The 19,049-nt window shown below is 17.8% G+C and overlaps 5 protein-coding genes across 5 annotated transcripts; 3 read left to right on the forward strand and 2 right to left on the reverse strand.

Annotated features, from left to right (window-relative positions):
- Positions 1-522: 522 nt before the first annotated feature.
- Positions 523-2,544, forward strand: PGAL8A_00515300 (conserved Plasmodium protein, unknown function; the record flags this gene model as incomplete). Its single annotated transcript, XM_028673983.1, has 1 exon — positions 523-2,544. One exon carries the CDS (start codon positions 523-525, stop codon positions 2,542-2,544), a length of 2,022 nt encoding a protein of 673 aa, XP_028530381.1.
- Positions 2,545-4,237: 1,693 nt separating this feature from the next.
- On the forward strand, positions 4,238-6,010 carry PGAL8A_00515400 (conserved Plasmodium protein, unknown function; the record flags this gene model as incomplete). The annotated part of the gene is made up of 1 exon (XM_028673984.1): positions 4,238-6,010. The coding sequence occupies one exon, from the start codon at positions 4,238-4,240 to the stop codon at positions 6,008-6,010; it is 1,773 nt and encodes a 590-aa protein (XP_028530382.1).
- A 348-nt stretch (positions 6,011-6,358) lies between these two features.
- Positions 6,359-8,635, reverse strand: PGAL8A_00515500 (conserved Plasmodium protein, unknown function; the record flags this gene model as incomplete). Its single annotated transcript, XM_028673985.1, has 1 exon — positions 6,359-8,635. The coding sequence occupies one exon, from the start codon at positions 8,633-8,635 to the stop codon at positions 6,359-6,361; it is 2,277 nt and encodes a 758-aa protein (XP_028530383.1).
- Positions 8,636-9,523: 888 nt separating this feature from the next.
- PGAL8A_00515600 (N2,N2-dimethylguanosine tRNA methyltransferase, putative) lies at positions 9,524-12,046 on the reverse strand (the record flags this gene model as incomplete). Its single annotated transcript, XM_028673986.1, has 1 exon — positions 9,524-12,046. One exon carries the CDS (start codon positions 12,044-12,046, stop codon positions 9,524-9,526), a length of 2,523 nt encoding a protein of 840 aa, XP_028530384.1.
- Positions 12,047-14,434: 2,388 nt separating this feature from the next.
- On the forward strand, positions 14,435-18,784 carry PGAL8A_00515700 (conserved Plasmodium protein, unknown function; the record flags this gene model as incomplete). The annotated part of the gene is made up of 12 exons (XM_028673987.1): positions 14,435-16,289; positions 16,484-16,543; positions 16,617-16,697; positions 16,845-16,915; positions 17,033-17,179; positions 17,269-17,394; positions 17,477-17,642; positions 17,733-17,813; positions 17,908-17,993; positions 18,072-18,127; positions 18,210-18,291; positions 18,425-18,784. 12 exons carry the CDS (start codon positions 14,435-14,437, stop codon positions 18,782-18,784), a joined length of 3,171 nt encoding a protein of 1,056 aa, XP_028530385.1.
- Between the last annotated feature and the right edge of the window lie 265 nt (positions 18,785-19,049).

Genomic DNA, 19,049 nt, shown 5'->3' on the forward strand with positions numbered 1-19,049 from the left:
AAAATTAAATTAAAAATCATATAAAACGCATAAATTTGAAAGAATATTTAAAAGTTTTATATTTTTTTGTTCTCAATAAATTTCTTTGTAAATCATTTTTTTGAAGTATTTTTAGTCGCTTATGTTAATAACTATTATTTTTTTTTTTTATTTTTCTTTTTCCATAAAATTTTTTAATAATAAATAATTAATACAAAAAAGTCTTTTCATTTAATTATTATTTATTTTAATATTTTGATGTATTTATCATTTGTATGTACTTAAATTTTATTATTTATAACTTCATCTTCGTAAATTAATAAAAATATAATTTTTTTTTTTATTTGATATTTCATAATATATTTTTATATTATTTCATCTCACTATTCAGTAAAAAAAAAAAGGCATTTATTTTAATTCATTTATATTGCCTATATATATTAATTTATTTGTATATTTACTTTATTTTTTTTCTCTACCTGTTCACTTATATGTTTATAAAGTATCTTTTTTATATAAATTTTTAATTATCTATAAGAACCAATGGATATTGAAAAGGTATATGACGTAAACTTTAGTGAGGAAAACATACTTTTGAGAAAAGAAAACGCAGAAGATAAAAATCTCCAACATAAGAAAGATGTTAAAAACTTTTGTAGTTTATCAGAAAATTATAATTTTTTTAAAAGCAGTAATTTAAATGATGAATTATATCATGAAAGAGATAAAAATAAAAACGAAAATACAAATAATGAGATTATGGACATCTATGAAGGGAAAAGTGAAAATTTTTATTATGAAAAGAGTGGATATTCGGATGTAGAAAAAAGTGATTTTTCTTTTGATGAAAAAAGTGAAAATAATTTAAATGAAAGAAATGAATACTCATTTACAGAAAAAAGTGATTTTTCATTAGAAGAATTGAATAAAAAAAGAAGTGTATCATCTTATCCATTATATGATGAAAATATATTACAAACAAATGTAGATTTAGAAGAAAATATATATAAGGCTATGGAAATAAACACTTATAATGAAAATTATGTAAATAATTATGAAAAAAGTAAATATGTTCCATTAAATACAAATAAATTTATACAGAGAACAAAATATGATGAAGAAAATAATATGAATAATAAAAAAATAAACGGTGAGGAAAAAATAAAATATATATATAAAACATATACAGCAGCTCCAATTTCTCAGACTGAGAAAACTGGACTTTGGTTAATTGACACAGTTAATGAACTATTAGATAAATTATGTGACAATAAAAAAGATTATTATTTAAATAGTTTAGACATAGTACAAAAGTATCCTAATGATGATTTGCTTTATACAAAATTGAATGAAAATATAAAAGTGAAATGGCCAGATTTTTTAAAACTGAATAATTTAATATATTATAATCACATTTTAAATATATATGAAAGTATGTATAAAAAGTTCATAAGTGACGAACAAACAAATTTTGTCCAAAATAAAAAGTTAATGAAAAAAACTAATTCTATACCTTTACCAAAATTTCCATACAAAAATTTAAAAGATAGATGTATTTCAAAATATTATGAAAATTTACCAGAATTAAAAGTTATTAATGAAGAAAGTGAGATGTCACAACATAATAATACAAAAAATGATGCATTTCTAAATTTCTTTTTTAAGAATTTTATTGATCAGATAAAGAATAAATATAATGAATTTTGTGATAATGTTGGAGAAAAATTAGAAAAAGTAGAAAAAAAAAATTATAATTTTAAAGAGTATTGTATGGAAGTTTCAAAAATTTTCGCCAGTAATATTCTAAATGTGATATCATTTTCTAAGTTCCCAGTATTATTAAACAATATTTTAGAATCTGTTCATGCTTGCATAAAATATCAAAATGAAGAAGAAATAGAAGATAATGTTTTAAGTAGTTCATCCAATATACACAATAATAATAAGATGGAAACCATTTATTCTTTACCATTGGATTCATGTAATACTACTTTTAATTTAAACACAACTATTCAATTAAATAATATTCAAAATAAAACTACTCCGTTAAATTCTAATTATTTTGTATGTCCCACGAAAGAAAAAAGGAATACATTATTTACATCAGCACAAAAAAAATATAATTACACTAGCAACTTTAATTCTTTACCAAAATATACGAAGACATATGCAAATAACAGAAATAAATTAAGTAAATGTTTCAGGACTGATGATATATTAAAATATAGAGAAATGAAACATAATGCTTATATTAACACAAGTATGCCACTTGACAGTAAATTAAAATATTTTTCTTCAAAAAACAAAAATACAAATAAAAATATACATGGAAATGAAAGTGAAAATGAGAAAGAAAACAATAAGTATTCAGAAAAAGATTCTAATATATCTACCCATGTTTTTAGTGGTCAATTTAAAATAAATAATGCGAACAATTACTATACTGTTAATTCATTGCCACTTGATGATTCTATAAAATTAGAAAATTCACCTTTTAATAAAAGAAGTCAAGTAGAATCATCTGAGTTTTTAGAATGCAAAAGTAATTGTACACCTAACTATTAATGCTAATAATTTATTTCTTTTTTTTTAAACCTTTTTATAATTTTTTAAATAATTTTTTTTTTTTTATAGCTATGAAGTTTTAATATACTTTTTATAATTAAATTTTAATTAAATTACACTTAAAATTTTTATGCAAATACATTTAAATTTTTATTTTATTTGCCGTAAAATAGTTTATATATAAATAAGCATTGTATTATCTTATTTAATTATATTTAAATTTTTTATTTTTTTTTTCTTTATTCTGCTAAATACGAATAAAAATAAAAGTTTTATTATTTTTTAATAATAATGAATATTAAATTTTGTTGTAGTAACTTTTTTTTTCTTTACAGAATTTCATATTTTATATAAATAAGAAGTTTTTATTAGATTTAAACATTTCATTTGAATATATTTAAACTTTTTTTTTTTTTTATTTGATTTCAATTTAATTAAAAAAAAAATTTATTTTATTAATCGTTTGAAAAATATAAATATTGCTACTATATAATTTTGCACACTTAAAATATATATATAGTATATATATATATATGTGTATATTATCTTTTTTTGTTTCGCGTAAATTTTATAATAATTATTTAGGGAAAAAATAAAAGAAGTTTATAAAAATTTTATATTTTCTTTTTTTTAAAATCTAATAGCTCAAAAAAAATATATATACAATTCAATGATACATTATGCATTAATAAAATGTTTTATGAAATATACATTTATAAAATAAAAAAGAAAAGGTAATTAATATGCTATTTTTTCTTTTTTTTTTTGCAAAATAAAATTTAAGTCTTCTTTTTTAATAAAACATACTGCTTTAAACTTAATTGTTTTTTTTAATTATATTTTTATAATGATTCTTATGTTTGCATTTATTTTTTTTTTTTTTGTGAAACATCTTCATTTAAATCTCATAATATATTTTAAAATAAAATGAAGATTATATGCATATATATCATAAAATAAGATATTGAAAAAATTAAGATAGTTTCTTAAATCAAATTATAAAAATACTTTTAAAATAATCTCCATTTTTTATTTAAATTCTTAATCTTTGTGTTATTAAACATTTTATAATTATGCATTTTTTTTTTTTTTTTTTTTTTTTTGTATATTTTATATTTTTTCTCCAATGAACACTTTATAATTAAATTTGAATGATATCATACATATAATCTATTTATACCTTAATATTTGAACTTTTATAATCAAATATTATAACATTTTTAAATTTTATTAAGAAGAAATGTTTTGATTTTATTTAATATTTTTAGTTTTTTCTTAAACGAATGTATTTTTTTTTCTTTATTCCCGGATATTTTAAAAACAATTTTTTATATCTTTTTTTTTTTGTTTTTTTTTTTTTTTTTTCCCTTTTTTCTAGTATAATTACATTTATAAGGATATATCTTATTTTAATTATATATATCATTATATATCTAAAAAGATTTTTTTTTATATATTACTACATTTTATATTTAAAAATTAGGAAATATTTTTATAAATTTTTTTTTTGTGTTTTATATATGTGAAAAATAAGTATTGTTTTATTTTTATTTTATTTAATTTTTTCATACTATAATTATCATTTCTTGTTATCCCTTTTTCTTTTTGTGGTATCATTTTTTGTACGAATTTTTTTTATTTTAGAAAAATTTTGAATTATGATAAATAGTAATGAAATTTGAAAAAAGGAAAAATGTCATCTCCTTACAACATTCATTATGACGAAAAGAATGATGAAGAAGAAAATATGATAATAAAGTTCGCTGATTATGAGACTTTTAAGTCTTATGTATTGAGAAAGTATGATAAAATATATAATACGTCAAATTATGAAAAAGAAAATATTAACTATTATAGTGTAAAATGGATAAATTTTATAAGCAGAAAGGTTCCTATTTTGCTTCAAAATAAAAGTGGTCCTTGTCCACTCTTATGCATTACAAATATTTTATTATTGCGTAATCAGCTACATATAGATAGAGAAATTACTAAAATTTCTCAGAAAATGATAGAGAGTAAAATAATGAATTTATTATTAGAATCTAATAAAAAAAATGTAACAGATAGTAGATCCTCATGTAATTATAGGAAAAATATAATAGAATGTGTTGAAATATTACCGCAATTAAAATATGGATTAGATGTAAATTGCAAATTTACAGATATCCATTCATTTGAATACACTAAAGGTTTGTGCATTTTTGATATGCTTAACATTCCGTTATACCATGGATGGGTTATTTCTTCTGATGATTTAATTTTTTATTCATATTTAAAGGATTATTCCTATAACGTTATAATAAACAAAATTGTTAGATATAATGAATACTATGAAAAAAAAAAAAGAAATTCTAAGGAATTATCAAATGAGAATTTAAATTGCAACGTAATAGAATTAAATAAAATAAATAATACAGAAGATTATATAAATGATAAAAAAGTAAGTAAAAATAATATTCCTATATTTCCGGATGATTTAGATAAAAATTCAGAAGATAATTTTAAAATAAAATTGCACCAAAGTGATATAATTCAAGAAAAAAATGATTTCTTTCATGAAAGTACAAAATTTGAATCAAATAATAATAAAAAAACCATTTTAAATGATAATATAAAAATAACTCAATCATTAGATTCTGGAAAAAAAATTAAGAATAATAACAAATTGAAAAATCAGATGTGTTATTCTGGTGAAAGAGGAAATTATAATAATTTGCCATTTCATCATGAAAATGCAATTTTTTATGAAAATGATAAAAATAAACATTATGAATATTCGCAAAACATACCAAGATTTCCTGAAGATACTGTATCAACGAATAATTTAGTAGAAAATGAGACATCTTGTAAAAATTTAGATAATAATATTGATACTTCTATACATGAAGTATTTACAAATGATAATTTTTTTGAAGATTCAAATAATGTAATTAAATTAACTAATGATATTAATGTTGATAATTATACTGACAATAATACTGAAAATAGTGAGAATTTTATTATGAAAAATTATAATACAGAAATTAATTTAACCCCTTATGAAATACATGAAGCATTAATAATGTCTGAGTTTCTTGAAGCTTATAAAACACAACTAACATTAATAGGATTAAAATTATTACAAAAGAATGTTAACCAAAATCAGTTAGTAGCATTTTTTAGGAACAACCATTTTAATACTTTATTTAAATATGAAAACAAATTATTTTTATTAGCAACTGATATATCTTTTTTACATTTAAATTGCACCTGGGAATTGTTTGATAATGTGGAAAATGATACTTCTTACTATGATCACAATTTTAAGTGTTTGTCTAATCAAAAAAATGCTCAAAAAAATATTAATCAATCTATTATTTACTCAAAAAATTGTGAAAAAAGTAATGGAAGAAATATATATTGTTTAAAATCTAACTCTTCTATTTCGAATAAAAAAAAAAAAAAAAAAAAATGCACTTTTATGTAGATATATTAAATACGTATATATCTGTATATATGTATTCATAAAATGTTTTTTTAATTATTATCCCAGAAAAAAAAAAGTACTTCAAGTTTTTATTAATTAATGTGTTTATAAATTTTTTTTTTTTTTTTTTTCATCCCTTTTTTTGAAAATAATACATAAATGTATGTATTTTCTTTTTTTTTTTTTTTTTTTTTTTTTTAATTAAATATGTGTTATTATTAAAAGAAATAAATAATATGTTATATGTATTTAATTAAAATTTTTTATTAGTTTTTTTTTTTTTTTTTTTTTATCAATTATTAAATTTAAGTATAAATAAATTTAAAATTTTAATGTTTTTTAAATATTTTAATATATAATTTCAAGTAAATTTTTCATTAATAAAGTTTTCTGCTTAATGCATTCTTCACTACAAATAAAAATATTTGGGTATTTAAGAATAAAAGAGAAAAAATTTTGTAATAATATCCTTTCTTTTTTGTCAATAAATAAAAAAACGTAACTATCTTTTCCATAATTTGTCATACTGTATAATATATCTATTAATATCACATAATCATTTGAATCAATTTTTTCATCGTGTGTATTTTTAATTTTCTCTTTCCTTGAATATTCATTTTCCTTAAATAAATCTTCTTGATTTTGTGTGTTCATTTTAATAAATGAGCAGTCTTGTTCATACTTTTTTTCCAAATGTTTTTTAATTTCTTTATCATTTTTAGTATCTTCAAATAAATCTAAAAAATTATTTTTGAATAAAGAATCCAATATATCCACATAAACATCTTTATCCAAATAAAAATTAAATATTCCTTCCACTAAAAAGGCGATTTTTAAAATATCAATCTGACTCTTTAAATTTTTTTTTATTTTATTTGAATTCCATAAAAGTTCAAAATTAATTTTATTTTTAATTTTTTCACAACTTTTTTCATTAGATAAAGTTAACAATAAAGGTTTTGTATCTTCTATATCACTTAAAATGGGTTTTTCTGATAATTCTAAACTGGAATCACTATTTATATGTTCACTGTTTAATAATTTAACATCATTTTTCTTATTTTCAACATTTTCTTCATTAATTTTTAAATTATTTTCATTATTATCTTTAGATTTTTTATTTAAAGTATTTACATCGTAACTTTTATTTTGAATAAATTCATTTACCTGATTTTCATTTTTTCCAAGTTTTTCATTTATTCCTTTTGTATTATTATCCTTATTTGTATTAGATATACAATTTTCCTTAATTTTTGAAATATGATTGTGTTCGTTATTACCATCTATTTCATTATTATTTTCAAAATATTTTAATTCCCTCATGCTACTTTTTGGTATGACTTCAATTTTTAGAAGTCTTGGTGTTAATTTATATTGTTCTAACATTGTAGATGTATATTCGTTTTGTCTTCTTATGTGTTTTTTTATATTGTTCTCTTTTATTATATTTTCTACATGTTGAATAGAATTATCAATGTTTATAGATTTGCAACCATATAATTCATTAGATAATTCCTTAGAATTTGTAAAATCTTTGAGACATAATTTATAAATTTTTAATTTATATCTTGCCATACCTCTTAAATAATATGCTTTGAAAATAATATATTTAATATTTATTGAAAGAAATTCCTTAACAGAATATTCAATACAATCCTTTTTATTTGGTAAAAAATATTTATAAAATAAAATTATAGAAGAACAATCCTGAATACTTTCAAAATAAGATGATAATTTTTGAAATACTAATGATCTGTTTATAAGTGTTTTTGTTCTTAGTATAAGTAATTCTTCTACTTTTTTATCAAAGATATAATTATTTGACATAATTTCTATATATGTTTCATTATCACAATTTTTTTCTATTTCTATAAATATATTGTTATTTCTTAATTCATAATCAATATAATTTATTATATCATTATAGTTTTCTAGACATTTATTATATTTTTTATTCTGATAATTTATTTTGCTCTCTTCGCTTTTACTAAAATAAATATTGTAAACTTTCGATTGAAATTTTACGATGTGCTCATTCTTTATATTATCTAAACTTTTTGAAACAGATATTTCATAATCAACATCAATGTTTGCATCTACATTATTTTTTCCATCTATTTTATGACTTGAATTATTTTTATTTGTATCATTTTCATTCATTGTTCCATTAATGCTTTTCATTTTTTTGTTATTTTCATTTGTTTCATCATCACATTTAATATTATTGATATCGTTATAAATATTATTAACAGTATTCTCATTAAAATTATTCACGTTATTATCATCATTATCATTTGAATCATTTTCAATATCATCCATTTTTAACTTATCCCATGCTTTATAATAACTATCTATAGAATTACAATCCCTTTTAAGAGAAATGTTCTTATTTTCTTTTTTATTCTTTTTTAAATTTTTATTACACAAATGTGTGTTATCATTTTCCCCTAATTCTTTTTCTTTTAAATAGTTATTTATATGTTTTTTTTTTTCTTCTTCTTTTTTTTCCTTTTCTTCTTTTGTTTCAATTTCACTTTGCCATCTGTACAAATCTTCAAAATATTCTTTTATTTCTACAGAGTTTTGTTTTAACTGTTTTGCTATTTCAATATGAGGTTTAGACATTTTTTTTTTTTATTTTTTAATATTATTATATTATTTTAATATTTTATTTTTTAATCCTTTAAAATTCTATTTTTTTTTTTTTATTCTAGAAAAATTGCTTTTTTTTTTTTAATTATTCAAATATATTTATGTATTTTCATTTTGTATTTATAGATGTTTTTTATATTAAAATGTATGTTTTTTTTTTTTTTTTTTTTAATAAATATATTAATTTTTTTCTTTTTTTAAACTAATATATTAATTTATTTGATCTTATATGTTTATTTTTTCTCTTTTGAGAATAAAGAGGTGCATACAAGACATACGTGTTCTTTTTTATTGTTATTTTCTAGTATTTATCATATAAATTATTTTAAATTTTAATTTATAAAGTTTACAGATTTATTAATAGAATTATTTTTCATTATAAAAAATATAAATAATAGAATATTTTTATATCTTCTTTTTCTATTATTTCTATAATGAATCAATAAAATTTTCCGTTTTTCTAAATTAAAAAAAAAAATGCAATAAGTTTATCTTTCTAATAAGAACCTGAAATGAGGTTACACTCATTAGATTTAAGAATTTAACTTAAATTTTTAAAAAAAAAAAAAAAAAAAATTTATGAGATACGAAAGTAATTTCTTATAAGGTAAAACTATTACAAGTAGAAGTTAATAGAATATAATCATATTTATTAATAAAATTTTTAAAAAATAATGAATACATTATTTAAAAAGTAGTATATACTAATAATAATCAATTATTAAATTTTTTTATTTAAAAATATACAGTTCATATAGAATTATATGTAAAAATTAATTGGAAATTGAGAATTTTAATTAAGTTACAATATAATTAAAATAGTATAAAAAAAAATATATAAACATATATATATACAAATTTTTAATTTTTTTCAAAATGTTTTCTCTTAGGACCCCAAAATGGTTCGGGATTTTCTAAAGTAAATAATTTAAAGGGTTTATGGTTTTTTTTAAAATTGGAAATATTTACATTATCAAAAGAAGATGCTTTTTTAAAAAAATCATAAGATAGTAATTTTTCTTTCAATTTTTCATCCTTTATAGTATTTATGGAATATATTTTTTTGTGTGTGCTATCATGTTCTTTACTATTGTTGAAACCATTTAATTCATCTTTTTTATTTTCTCCTGAATTCGAGTTTTTTATTTTGGAATTAATTTTATAAATTATTGTACGAAAAATATCCATAAAAACATGATTAGGTGCATTTGTTTTTACACTATCTGGGTCCTTATGAAAATATGAAACTTCATAATTCAAATTTAACAGTGCATTCACCAATAATTTTCTTGAAAATGAGCAAATTTTAAAACTTCTGAATAGTGATGGCATATTATAATATAAAGGAATATTTATTTCTTGTTGTAAGCATCTGAAATTTATTAATATTCTTTCTTTTGTTTTTATTCTATTTAAATTGTGCTTTTCTATATTTTCTAACAAAGAAATACATGTATTTATAAAATCAATGTTGTGTAAATTCCCAATATATATTGGACCACCTATTAAAATATCACCTTTACATTCTTCACATTTATTGGATATATTTAATTTTGTGCTTTTATATTTATAACTTATTAAAGAATTTTTCCTATTTTCATCATTTTCTATATTTTCATTATTTCCATTATTTTTATTATTTTCAATATTTTCTTTATTTTCAATATTTTCATCATTTTCAATATTTTCTTTATTTTCAATATTTTCTTTATTTTCAATATTTTCATCATTTTCAATATTTTCATCATTTTCAATATTTTCATCATTTTCAATATTTTCATCATTTTCAATATTTTCTTTATTTACATGAAATTCCCCATCTTCTAAAGATTCTCCTTCATTACTATTTCTACTATTTAAATTTTCTTTATCTTCGTTTATTTTTTCTGTACAAATCTTATTATTGTCAAAAATATAATTTTTATTTTTATTTTTATTTTTTTTTTTTGAATTCTTGTTACATGTTAATGAATGACTTATATCTTTTTTTGAAGCCAATGGGTTAATATAAAAACTACAACAATTAGAACACTGGTATACTAAACCTGTGTCAACACACACATCTTTTGTTTGAAATGCATCATCTAATACTTGAATCAGCATTCGAATATAAAAGTCAATATTAAGCGAAACAAATGGTATTATGCACTTTTTATATTTAGATGCAATTATTTTAATTTTATAAAGCAATACTCTTATACTAAATTCATTGTTATAATTCACTTTTTTACTAAAAATCATACTATTATATTTATAAAATGAAACATCTGGATATTTACCATTTAATATCCTCATATCTGTGTTTGTTATTAACATAAAAAAATTACTTCTCCCATATTTTAAACAACTTTCCAGGTATTCTATTGATGAACCATATGGATCTACATCAATTATATCAAACAAATATTTTTCTATTAGTTTACTTCTACTAATTATATCTTCTCTTATATTTTCTTTTAAATTGTTGTCAATATTTCCATTTTGTTTTATCTCTTCTTTTATTTCTCTATTTACTTCGTTCTTAATACATTCATTCTCTTTTAACTTTTTTTCTATTGCCTCATTTCCATTTACACTATTATTTTTATCATTAATTTTCTCTTTATAGTATTCAGTTTCCTCATCTTCTTTTGTTTCACTTCCATTTAAATCTTGTGTTAAGAAATTTTCATCATCATTTGAAAATGTAGTGGAATCGCTATCAACTTCATTATTTTTAAACTTATTATAATCACTTAAAAAGTTTAAAAATTTTAAAGCTTCTTTAAAATAGTTATTAAAATTACTTATACTCTTAATATATGTAAAACCTATATCTAACTTCTTATTATTTCTTTTTTTGCTATAAACATTGTCAAGATTCATTATATTCATAACACTGTTAGCATCATTACATAGTATTGTATACCTTTCTTTATTTATATTATTTCTTTTAAAATTTCTTCTTATTTGTTTGCAGGCATATTTATCAATATCATTAACTGTTATATGGTTTACTGTTTCATTTAATTCTTTTAAGTATCTTATACTTCTAATTCCACTAGCACTTAGTAACTCAATAATATTAAAGCCTCTAAATAATGTTTTTTCATTATCTTTGTTTTTGCTTTTTAAATATAATTCTAATGATTTTATTAAAACAATACTTAAGTCTCTATTAAATACTTGGGCTTTATTATAAAAAATATGCTTATTCTTATTTTTTATTTTAACATTTCCTTCATATATATATTTATCATTTTCATTACAACCTTCCAATGATTTGGTTTTAATCATATTCCTTTTAAATTTATTAAATTTATTATCATTAATATCTGTATTTTCATTTGCATACTTTCTTTTTCTTTTTTCATTCTTGAATGCTTCATTTTCAACATCTATCATTTTCTTTAATTTATTATCACAAAAAATTTAAAATAAATTACATAAATATATATATATATATTTAATTATTCTTTATATTTAATATGTATTTTTTTTTTAATTTTTTTTAAGAATAAAAAGGTTTTTTTTATAAAATTATTATTCTTTTACTTTTATATAAAATGAAAAAAAAAAAAAAAAATAAAATAATATAACATCACCTAGTAACCATTCATTTTATTTGAGTAAATTTATTAGTTAATATTTATTAATTTTAATAATCTTCATTTTTTTACAAAACACATAAAATTAGTATTAATGTTCTATATAAAAAAAAAAAAAAAAGTTTTTTTAATTGTATTTTATTATTTTTTTAATTATAATGTTTAAATATATTTTATATATATATATATATATATATATATATATATATATATATATTTTTGTTAATAAAATAAAAAAAGATAATTATGTAATTAAAAACATATAAATTAAATATTATTTTTACTATTATTTCTTCTATTGTAGAGTAATATAAATACATTAGAAACAAAAAAAATTGAAAAAATTAAAATTTTTTTTTTTATCCTCAAAAAAAATGGTTCATATAATAATATAAAAAATTACAGCTACATAATAAAAAAAAATAGAAAGAAATTTTTTTTAATAAAAACTCAAAGTTCACAAAATTAAAGTATCTTAAATGAAAACGTAAAACATAAATACTAGAAAAATAATTAGGCATATGAATTCAATTTTTCAAAAAATTGTTAATTAACTTATATTAATTTGATAAATAGAAATATTTCAGGGTTATAATTGGTATAAATTAAAAATAACGACTTTTTCTATTTGTTTAATTATTTTTATTATTACAAGAACGTAAAAGATAGAAAATTGTGATAAAAAAGAAAATTATAATAAATATGTTAAATTAATTTAACACCATATTATTATTTTTAAAAAAAAAATGGAAAATCAATTGTCGTATGATAATATTTTTGCAATATTTTTGTTTATATATAATTTATAAACATAGAACATTTTTTATAGAATAATATTTAAAGAAAAATAGAGAAAATAACATAATAATAAAGTAGATGCTACTTTTAAAAATTATAAAAATACTTTTGCGATATAACAAAAAAAAAAAAAAAAAAAAAATAAAAAAAAAAAAATAATAAAAGAATTTACAGTTAAAAAAATATATAAACAAAACTTTTTTTTTTCTCTCGTTTTTATATTAAAAGTGTTAAAGCTGATATATTCATGCAATATCATAATTATCCTTATTATTACATCTAATTTAGTAATATCTTTTATAAATCTTTCAATTTTCATGTAAAGTAGAAAATTAAGAAATATTGTAAAACATATTGTGTTGAAACATGTGTGCATGCTTTTTTATTTTTGGTCGTAATTTTTTTTTTTTTTTAAATAAAAAATATTTTGTTGTGCTGTCTAATAGAATAATAAAAAATGTATTTTGTTTTTTTAATTCATACATTTATATATGCAATTATATATACATATATATATATATCTAAATATACTGATATATATGGAAGTAAAATGTAAATTTACTATTATATTTATTTTTAATAATTTCTATTTATATAATTCCATAAAAATAAGTTCATATATTTACAGAGAAAAAAAAATTAATAAATGTTAATTTACGTTTAAAAAAAATTACATTAATATAAATTTTTAAGACATTATAATAATTGTATTTTAGTAGGATTTAGAAGATAATTGAAAAGCATAACATACTGAAAAAAAAAATAAAAAAATTAAGTAATCAGTTCACAATCTTAATATTTTATCTATAAAAGAATTTTTTTAGATATCTGATTAAAAAAAAAAAAAAAATATAAATAATATATAGTATAAAAAAAAGAATACATTATAATCATATGCGATTAATCAAAAGAAAAAAAAAAAATAGATAAATATATAAGGCTGCTTTATAATTATTCTAGATTGTAATATTTAAGAATAAATTAAAGTTTTTTTTCATAAGTGTGAAAAAAATAAATTATAATGTATCAAAAAAAAATTAAAAAAGTTAAATCATTTCCTGTATTGCAAGAAAAAAAAAAAAAAAAAATAAAAAAAACTGCCATAAAAGAATATAATTTCATAAATCAATAAAATGTTAAATACGAATTTTTTTTTAAAATATTTTAACTAAATATATTTAAGCCATCATATATTTTTTTTGTATATATATATATATATATATATATATACATATATATATATATATATATATATTCTTCTTAACTTTAATAAGATGCTTATCATCTTTAATTAAAATTAAAAATCCGTTTATTTTTCTTTTGAAAAAATTTAGAAACATACGAAAAAGAAAAAATTAAAAAAAAAAAAAAAAAAAAAAATAGTATAATGGAAAATACGGCAAAAAAGAAAACAAATGAACAAAAAAGAAAAAAGAAAAATGAAATCAAAGATAAAATATTAAGTGGTAAGGCAGTTTTATGTTTTGATGAAGAAATTGAATTTGATAAGTGTGATTCTATATTAGAAGATATTGTAGAAAATAAATTAAAAAATGAAAAGAAAAATTTAAGTAAAGATTATAATAACAAAAATTCGACGGAAAAAACAGAATTAAAAAAAAAAAAAGTCATAAAAAAAAATGAAAAAAGTAAAGTGGAGAATATAGATAAAATCACAAAAGATAGAGAAAAAGAAGAAAAAAAAAGTCATTACGAAGATAATGATAACAATAATAAAATAGATGATAATGAAAACACTAATAAAAATAAAAAAAAAAATAATAATGATAATGAAGAAAATTTAAAGTATGATTTATATAATCCTTTAGATAGTTCAACAAATAGTTCAGTTAGTCCTCGAATTATTAAAAGTTCAAATGAACTAAAAAAAAAAAATTCTACAAAGATTTTAAAAATACAAAGTAATTGTAATGATTTCATAGGAGAAAATAATGAAGAATTAAATAAATGGATAGAATTTTTACCTAATATTAATTTAGAAATAGAAAATATGTTAAATAATCAGTTACCATTTTATAATATAATTAACAACATTAGAAGAATTAAAAAAATAAAAAGTATTGTATATAATGAAAATCAGAATGATGAAATATTAAATTCAATAGAAAAATCTAATCTTATGTTTAATTCTATAAAACTTTCTACTAAAGAAAAATATATAATAAGATTTTTATGTGAGGGTTCATCCTATAATTTATCTGATTTAGTCGAGTTATTATTTTATGTTTTAAATAAAGATGAATTAATTCTTGATAAGTTACCCATAGAAATAGGTAATAATATGACTAGAAATGTAAATAGTCAAAGTTTCTTAATGAGCAAAATAGAAATAGAGAAAGGAAATAGTAATGAAGAACATAACTTAAGTAAAGATTATTCAATTAGTAAGGATATTGAAAATAAAGAAAGTTTTACTGATAATAATTTAAGTATGAAAAATAATAATACCAATAACAATAATTTTTCGTTGGACAATTTTTCTGATGATGAATATTATTCTGATGAAGAAGAAAACGAGAAAAAAGATTTTAGCATATCCATTAGTAAAGAAGATTTGTTTTCTAGTATACCTATTTTGTTGAGTAGAAAGAATTTAGGAGATAATATGAAAAAAATTAACGTAAGTAAAAATGAAAATAATGAAAAAGAATGTTTATGGGTTTGGGAAAATGATAATTATGACATATTTCCACCTTATTATAAAGAAGTATTTAAATATTTTAAAGAATTAAGAAGCAACATGAGTAAAATATATAAAACATTAATAAAATTAAAAAATTGTATTATAAGTAAAGATTTACAAAACATAATAAAGTTATATGATTCTTTAAATGAATTAAAAAAAAAGCAATTTTTAGAATCAGAAAAAAGATGCAAAAAAATATTAATTGAAAAAAAGAAAATTATAAAAAAAAAAATGGAAATTAAGAAGCAGGAAGAAAAAAAAAAAAAAATTGAAGAAATAAAATGTGTGGAAGAAAAAAAAAATTCTATTATTATAAAATATGACAGTTCAGCTCAAGTAAAAACAGAAGAAAAAAAAGTAAAACAGCAAAATCTTATTTTATCATGGTTAACATTAAAAAAAAATCACACAGTAAATACATTACAAACAAATGATAATAATGATCAAAGTATGAAATATCCAATTGTAAATGTCATTAATTTTAATGAAAGTTCAAAGGAGAAACTATTAGAAGCTCAAAATCAATTACCTATATGTATAAATATTTTTATTTTATGAACTTATTAATATATATATATATTTATTTATTTATAATAGAAAAATTTGTTTTTTATTTTTAAGTTTATGTTAAATTTAAATATATAAAAAGAAAAAATGATACATTTCATATACATTAATATAAACAAATTAAATATAGACTTACATATAATTTCATAACTTATTTTGTAGTTAAATGTTATAGAAATGATAATGCTTTAAGTGATGTATTTAAGAATATTTCAAGTTTTGGTAATACGAATAAAATTATAACATATTAAAAAAATAAAGTGTTTATATTTATGTATATATTTTCTATATTTAGATAAGCAAGAACTGCTAATGAATTATGTCAAATTATGTGAAAATCATAAAAGGGTAGTTGTAGATTATTTTAAAGTATATGGTAAATAAAAAATTCAAATTATTTTTGTCATATATAGTTATTTTTTTTCTATCACTAAAAATATATGAATATAATATATAAATAACATAAAAATTATTTAATGTTTTTTTTTTTTTATATGTAAATATAAATGAAATTTTTATATAGTTGATAATAGGGAGTTTTTTGAAGAAATACCATCTGTTGATAGTATGGATGGCAGTAAAATAATATTACAGGTAGGTATTTTATATTATATATATAATTATAAAATTATATAAGTCCTTTTTATTTATGATCTTCTCTTTTTCTCATTTTTTTTTTTTTTTTTAATTATTTTGTATTTTTAATTAAAGAATGAAAAAAGTGTACGATCAAAAATTTGGGAAGACAATGAATTTTATTTAAAGTTAAAAAATTCAAACTACATAAGAAGCTTTTTTTTTTATGACAATTCATGGAAAAGGCCTTTTATGTCATTATTAGTGCATAAAATATTGGACGTAAATATTTTCTTCTTTTTTAAAAAATTACTTATAAATTAATTTTTGTATATCTAAATGTTCAATAATAATAATTCTTTTATATATAGGACAATATAAATGTATTGCCATTTTACTATCATGATGATATGGAGTATGAAAATGACACAAATGAAGATTATTATGAGAAATTTGAAACTATTGATTTAACGACAGAGAATGAAGAAAACGAAACAGTATGAAGAACAAAAAAAAAAAAAAAAAAAAAAAAAAAATGAAATATATAAATAAGCAAAATATTTCTTTTAAAAATTATAGGAAAGTGACGGAAGTTCGCAAGATATGTTTATTGTTCCTGATAATGAAATAAATAGAGATATTGACTTAACACCAATTACAACTCCAGTTAGCCCAGATATTTATTTTTTTTCAATCTTTAATTGGGATTGGAACTTTGAAGGAAATCAAAAGCATAATTATAACAGTATAATTAAAAATTATTAAAAAAAAAAAAAAAAAGATAATTGAAGTTAAATGAATATTTTATATATTTTTTTATTTTTACCTTTTTTAGTAATTGATAAAAATGTATTGAAAGAATTTAATTTGAAATATAAAGAAAACATTTATGGATGTCAATATATTTCTTGGGGAAGTAAACATAATTTATTCTATTTTTTTTTTTTTTTTTTTTTCTTAAAAAAACATACAATGTATAATATTTTCTTTTTTCACTTTTATAATATTAGATGATAATAACCCTTTTAAGTATATGTCAGAAAGGAAAAACTTAAAAAATACCCTAGATAATTATGATATTAAAAAATTAATTAAAGTTAGCATTTTTTTATACCATTTTATTTTATATATTTTACTTATTATTTTATTTTATTATTTTTTTTTTTTTATTAAGCATTCTCATGGAAAAATAACAAAAAAGGATATTCTTGTTGATCAATTTAAAATTAAGTTAGACATATTTATTTTATTTTTTATTTTTTTTTTTTGAAATATATTAAAATATATATATGATTATTTTAATTCCTTTTAGAAATGAGCACCTAACAAAAGCAGACACTGAAAGAAAATTTAAAATATACTTAGTATATAAGAAGTGTGAAGATAATAGAAAAGTAAAACAAAATATATATAAAATTACAATAACAATATATTTGCCATATAAAAAATAATTTCATTTATATATAAAAGTAACATTTATGCTTTATATTTTGTTTATACTATTTATTGAACTTTTCTTTTATTTAGAAATGGATGGCATCAGAAGAAGGAGTGAAATTATTTAAAAATGAAAAATTATTGGAAAAGATTTATGAAATAAGAAAAAGAAAATTAAATTTTATATCTAGAAAAATTGAAGAAGTAAAGAGACAAAAAAAAATACACAAAGAGAATTTGAAAAAAGAGGAAAAGATAAAAAAGAAAGAAAAAGCAAACCATGAAAAATTAGAAAATAAGGAAAATATAAAAAAGGATGAAAATATGAAAGATGAAGAAAATTTAGAAAAGAAAGAAAGTTTATCAAAAGATCATATTTTAAATGATGAGAATAAATCTCCAAAAAACAAGTTAACAATTAAAAAAGGATTAGAAACAAATGAAAAATAAGTTAAATTTTATAAAATAATTATAATTTAAATAATAGAAAGATAAAAAGATTTACAATTTTTTAATATGGAGAAAAATGAAAAGTAAAAAAAATATAGAAATTTAAAAAGAATAAGATGTATTTTATCAATAAATAAATAAAATTTTTTAAATATAAATATTTATAATAAAGCAACAAAAAAAAAAAAAAAAAAAAAAAAAAAAAAGGAAATATAGAAAATATAAATGCAAATCACTTTTACATATTTTATAAATAATTGTATAA

This window comes from Plasmodium gallinaceum (genome assembly GCF_900005855.1).
Source record: "Plasmodium gallinaceum strain 8A genome assembly, contig: PGAL8A_v1_152, whole genome shotgun sequence".
Lineage (NCBI taxonomy): Eukaryota > Apicomplexa > Aconoidasida > Haemosporida > Plasmodiidae > Plasmodium > Plasmodium gallinaceum.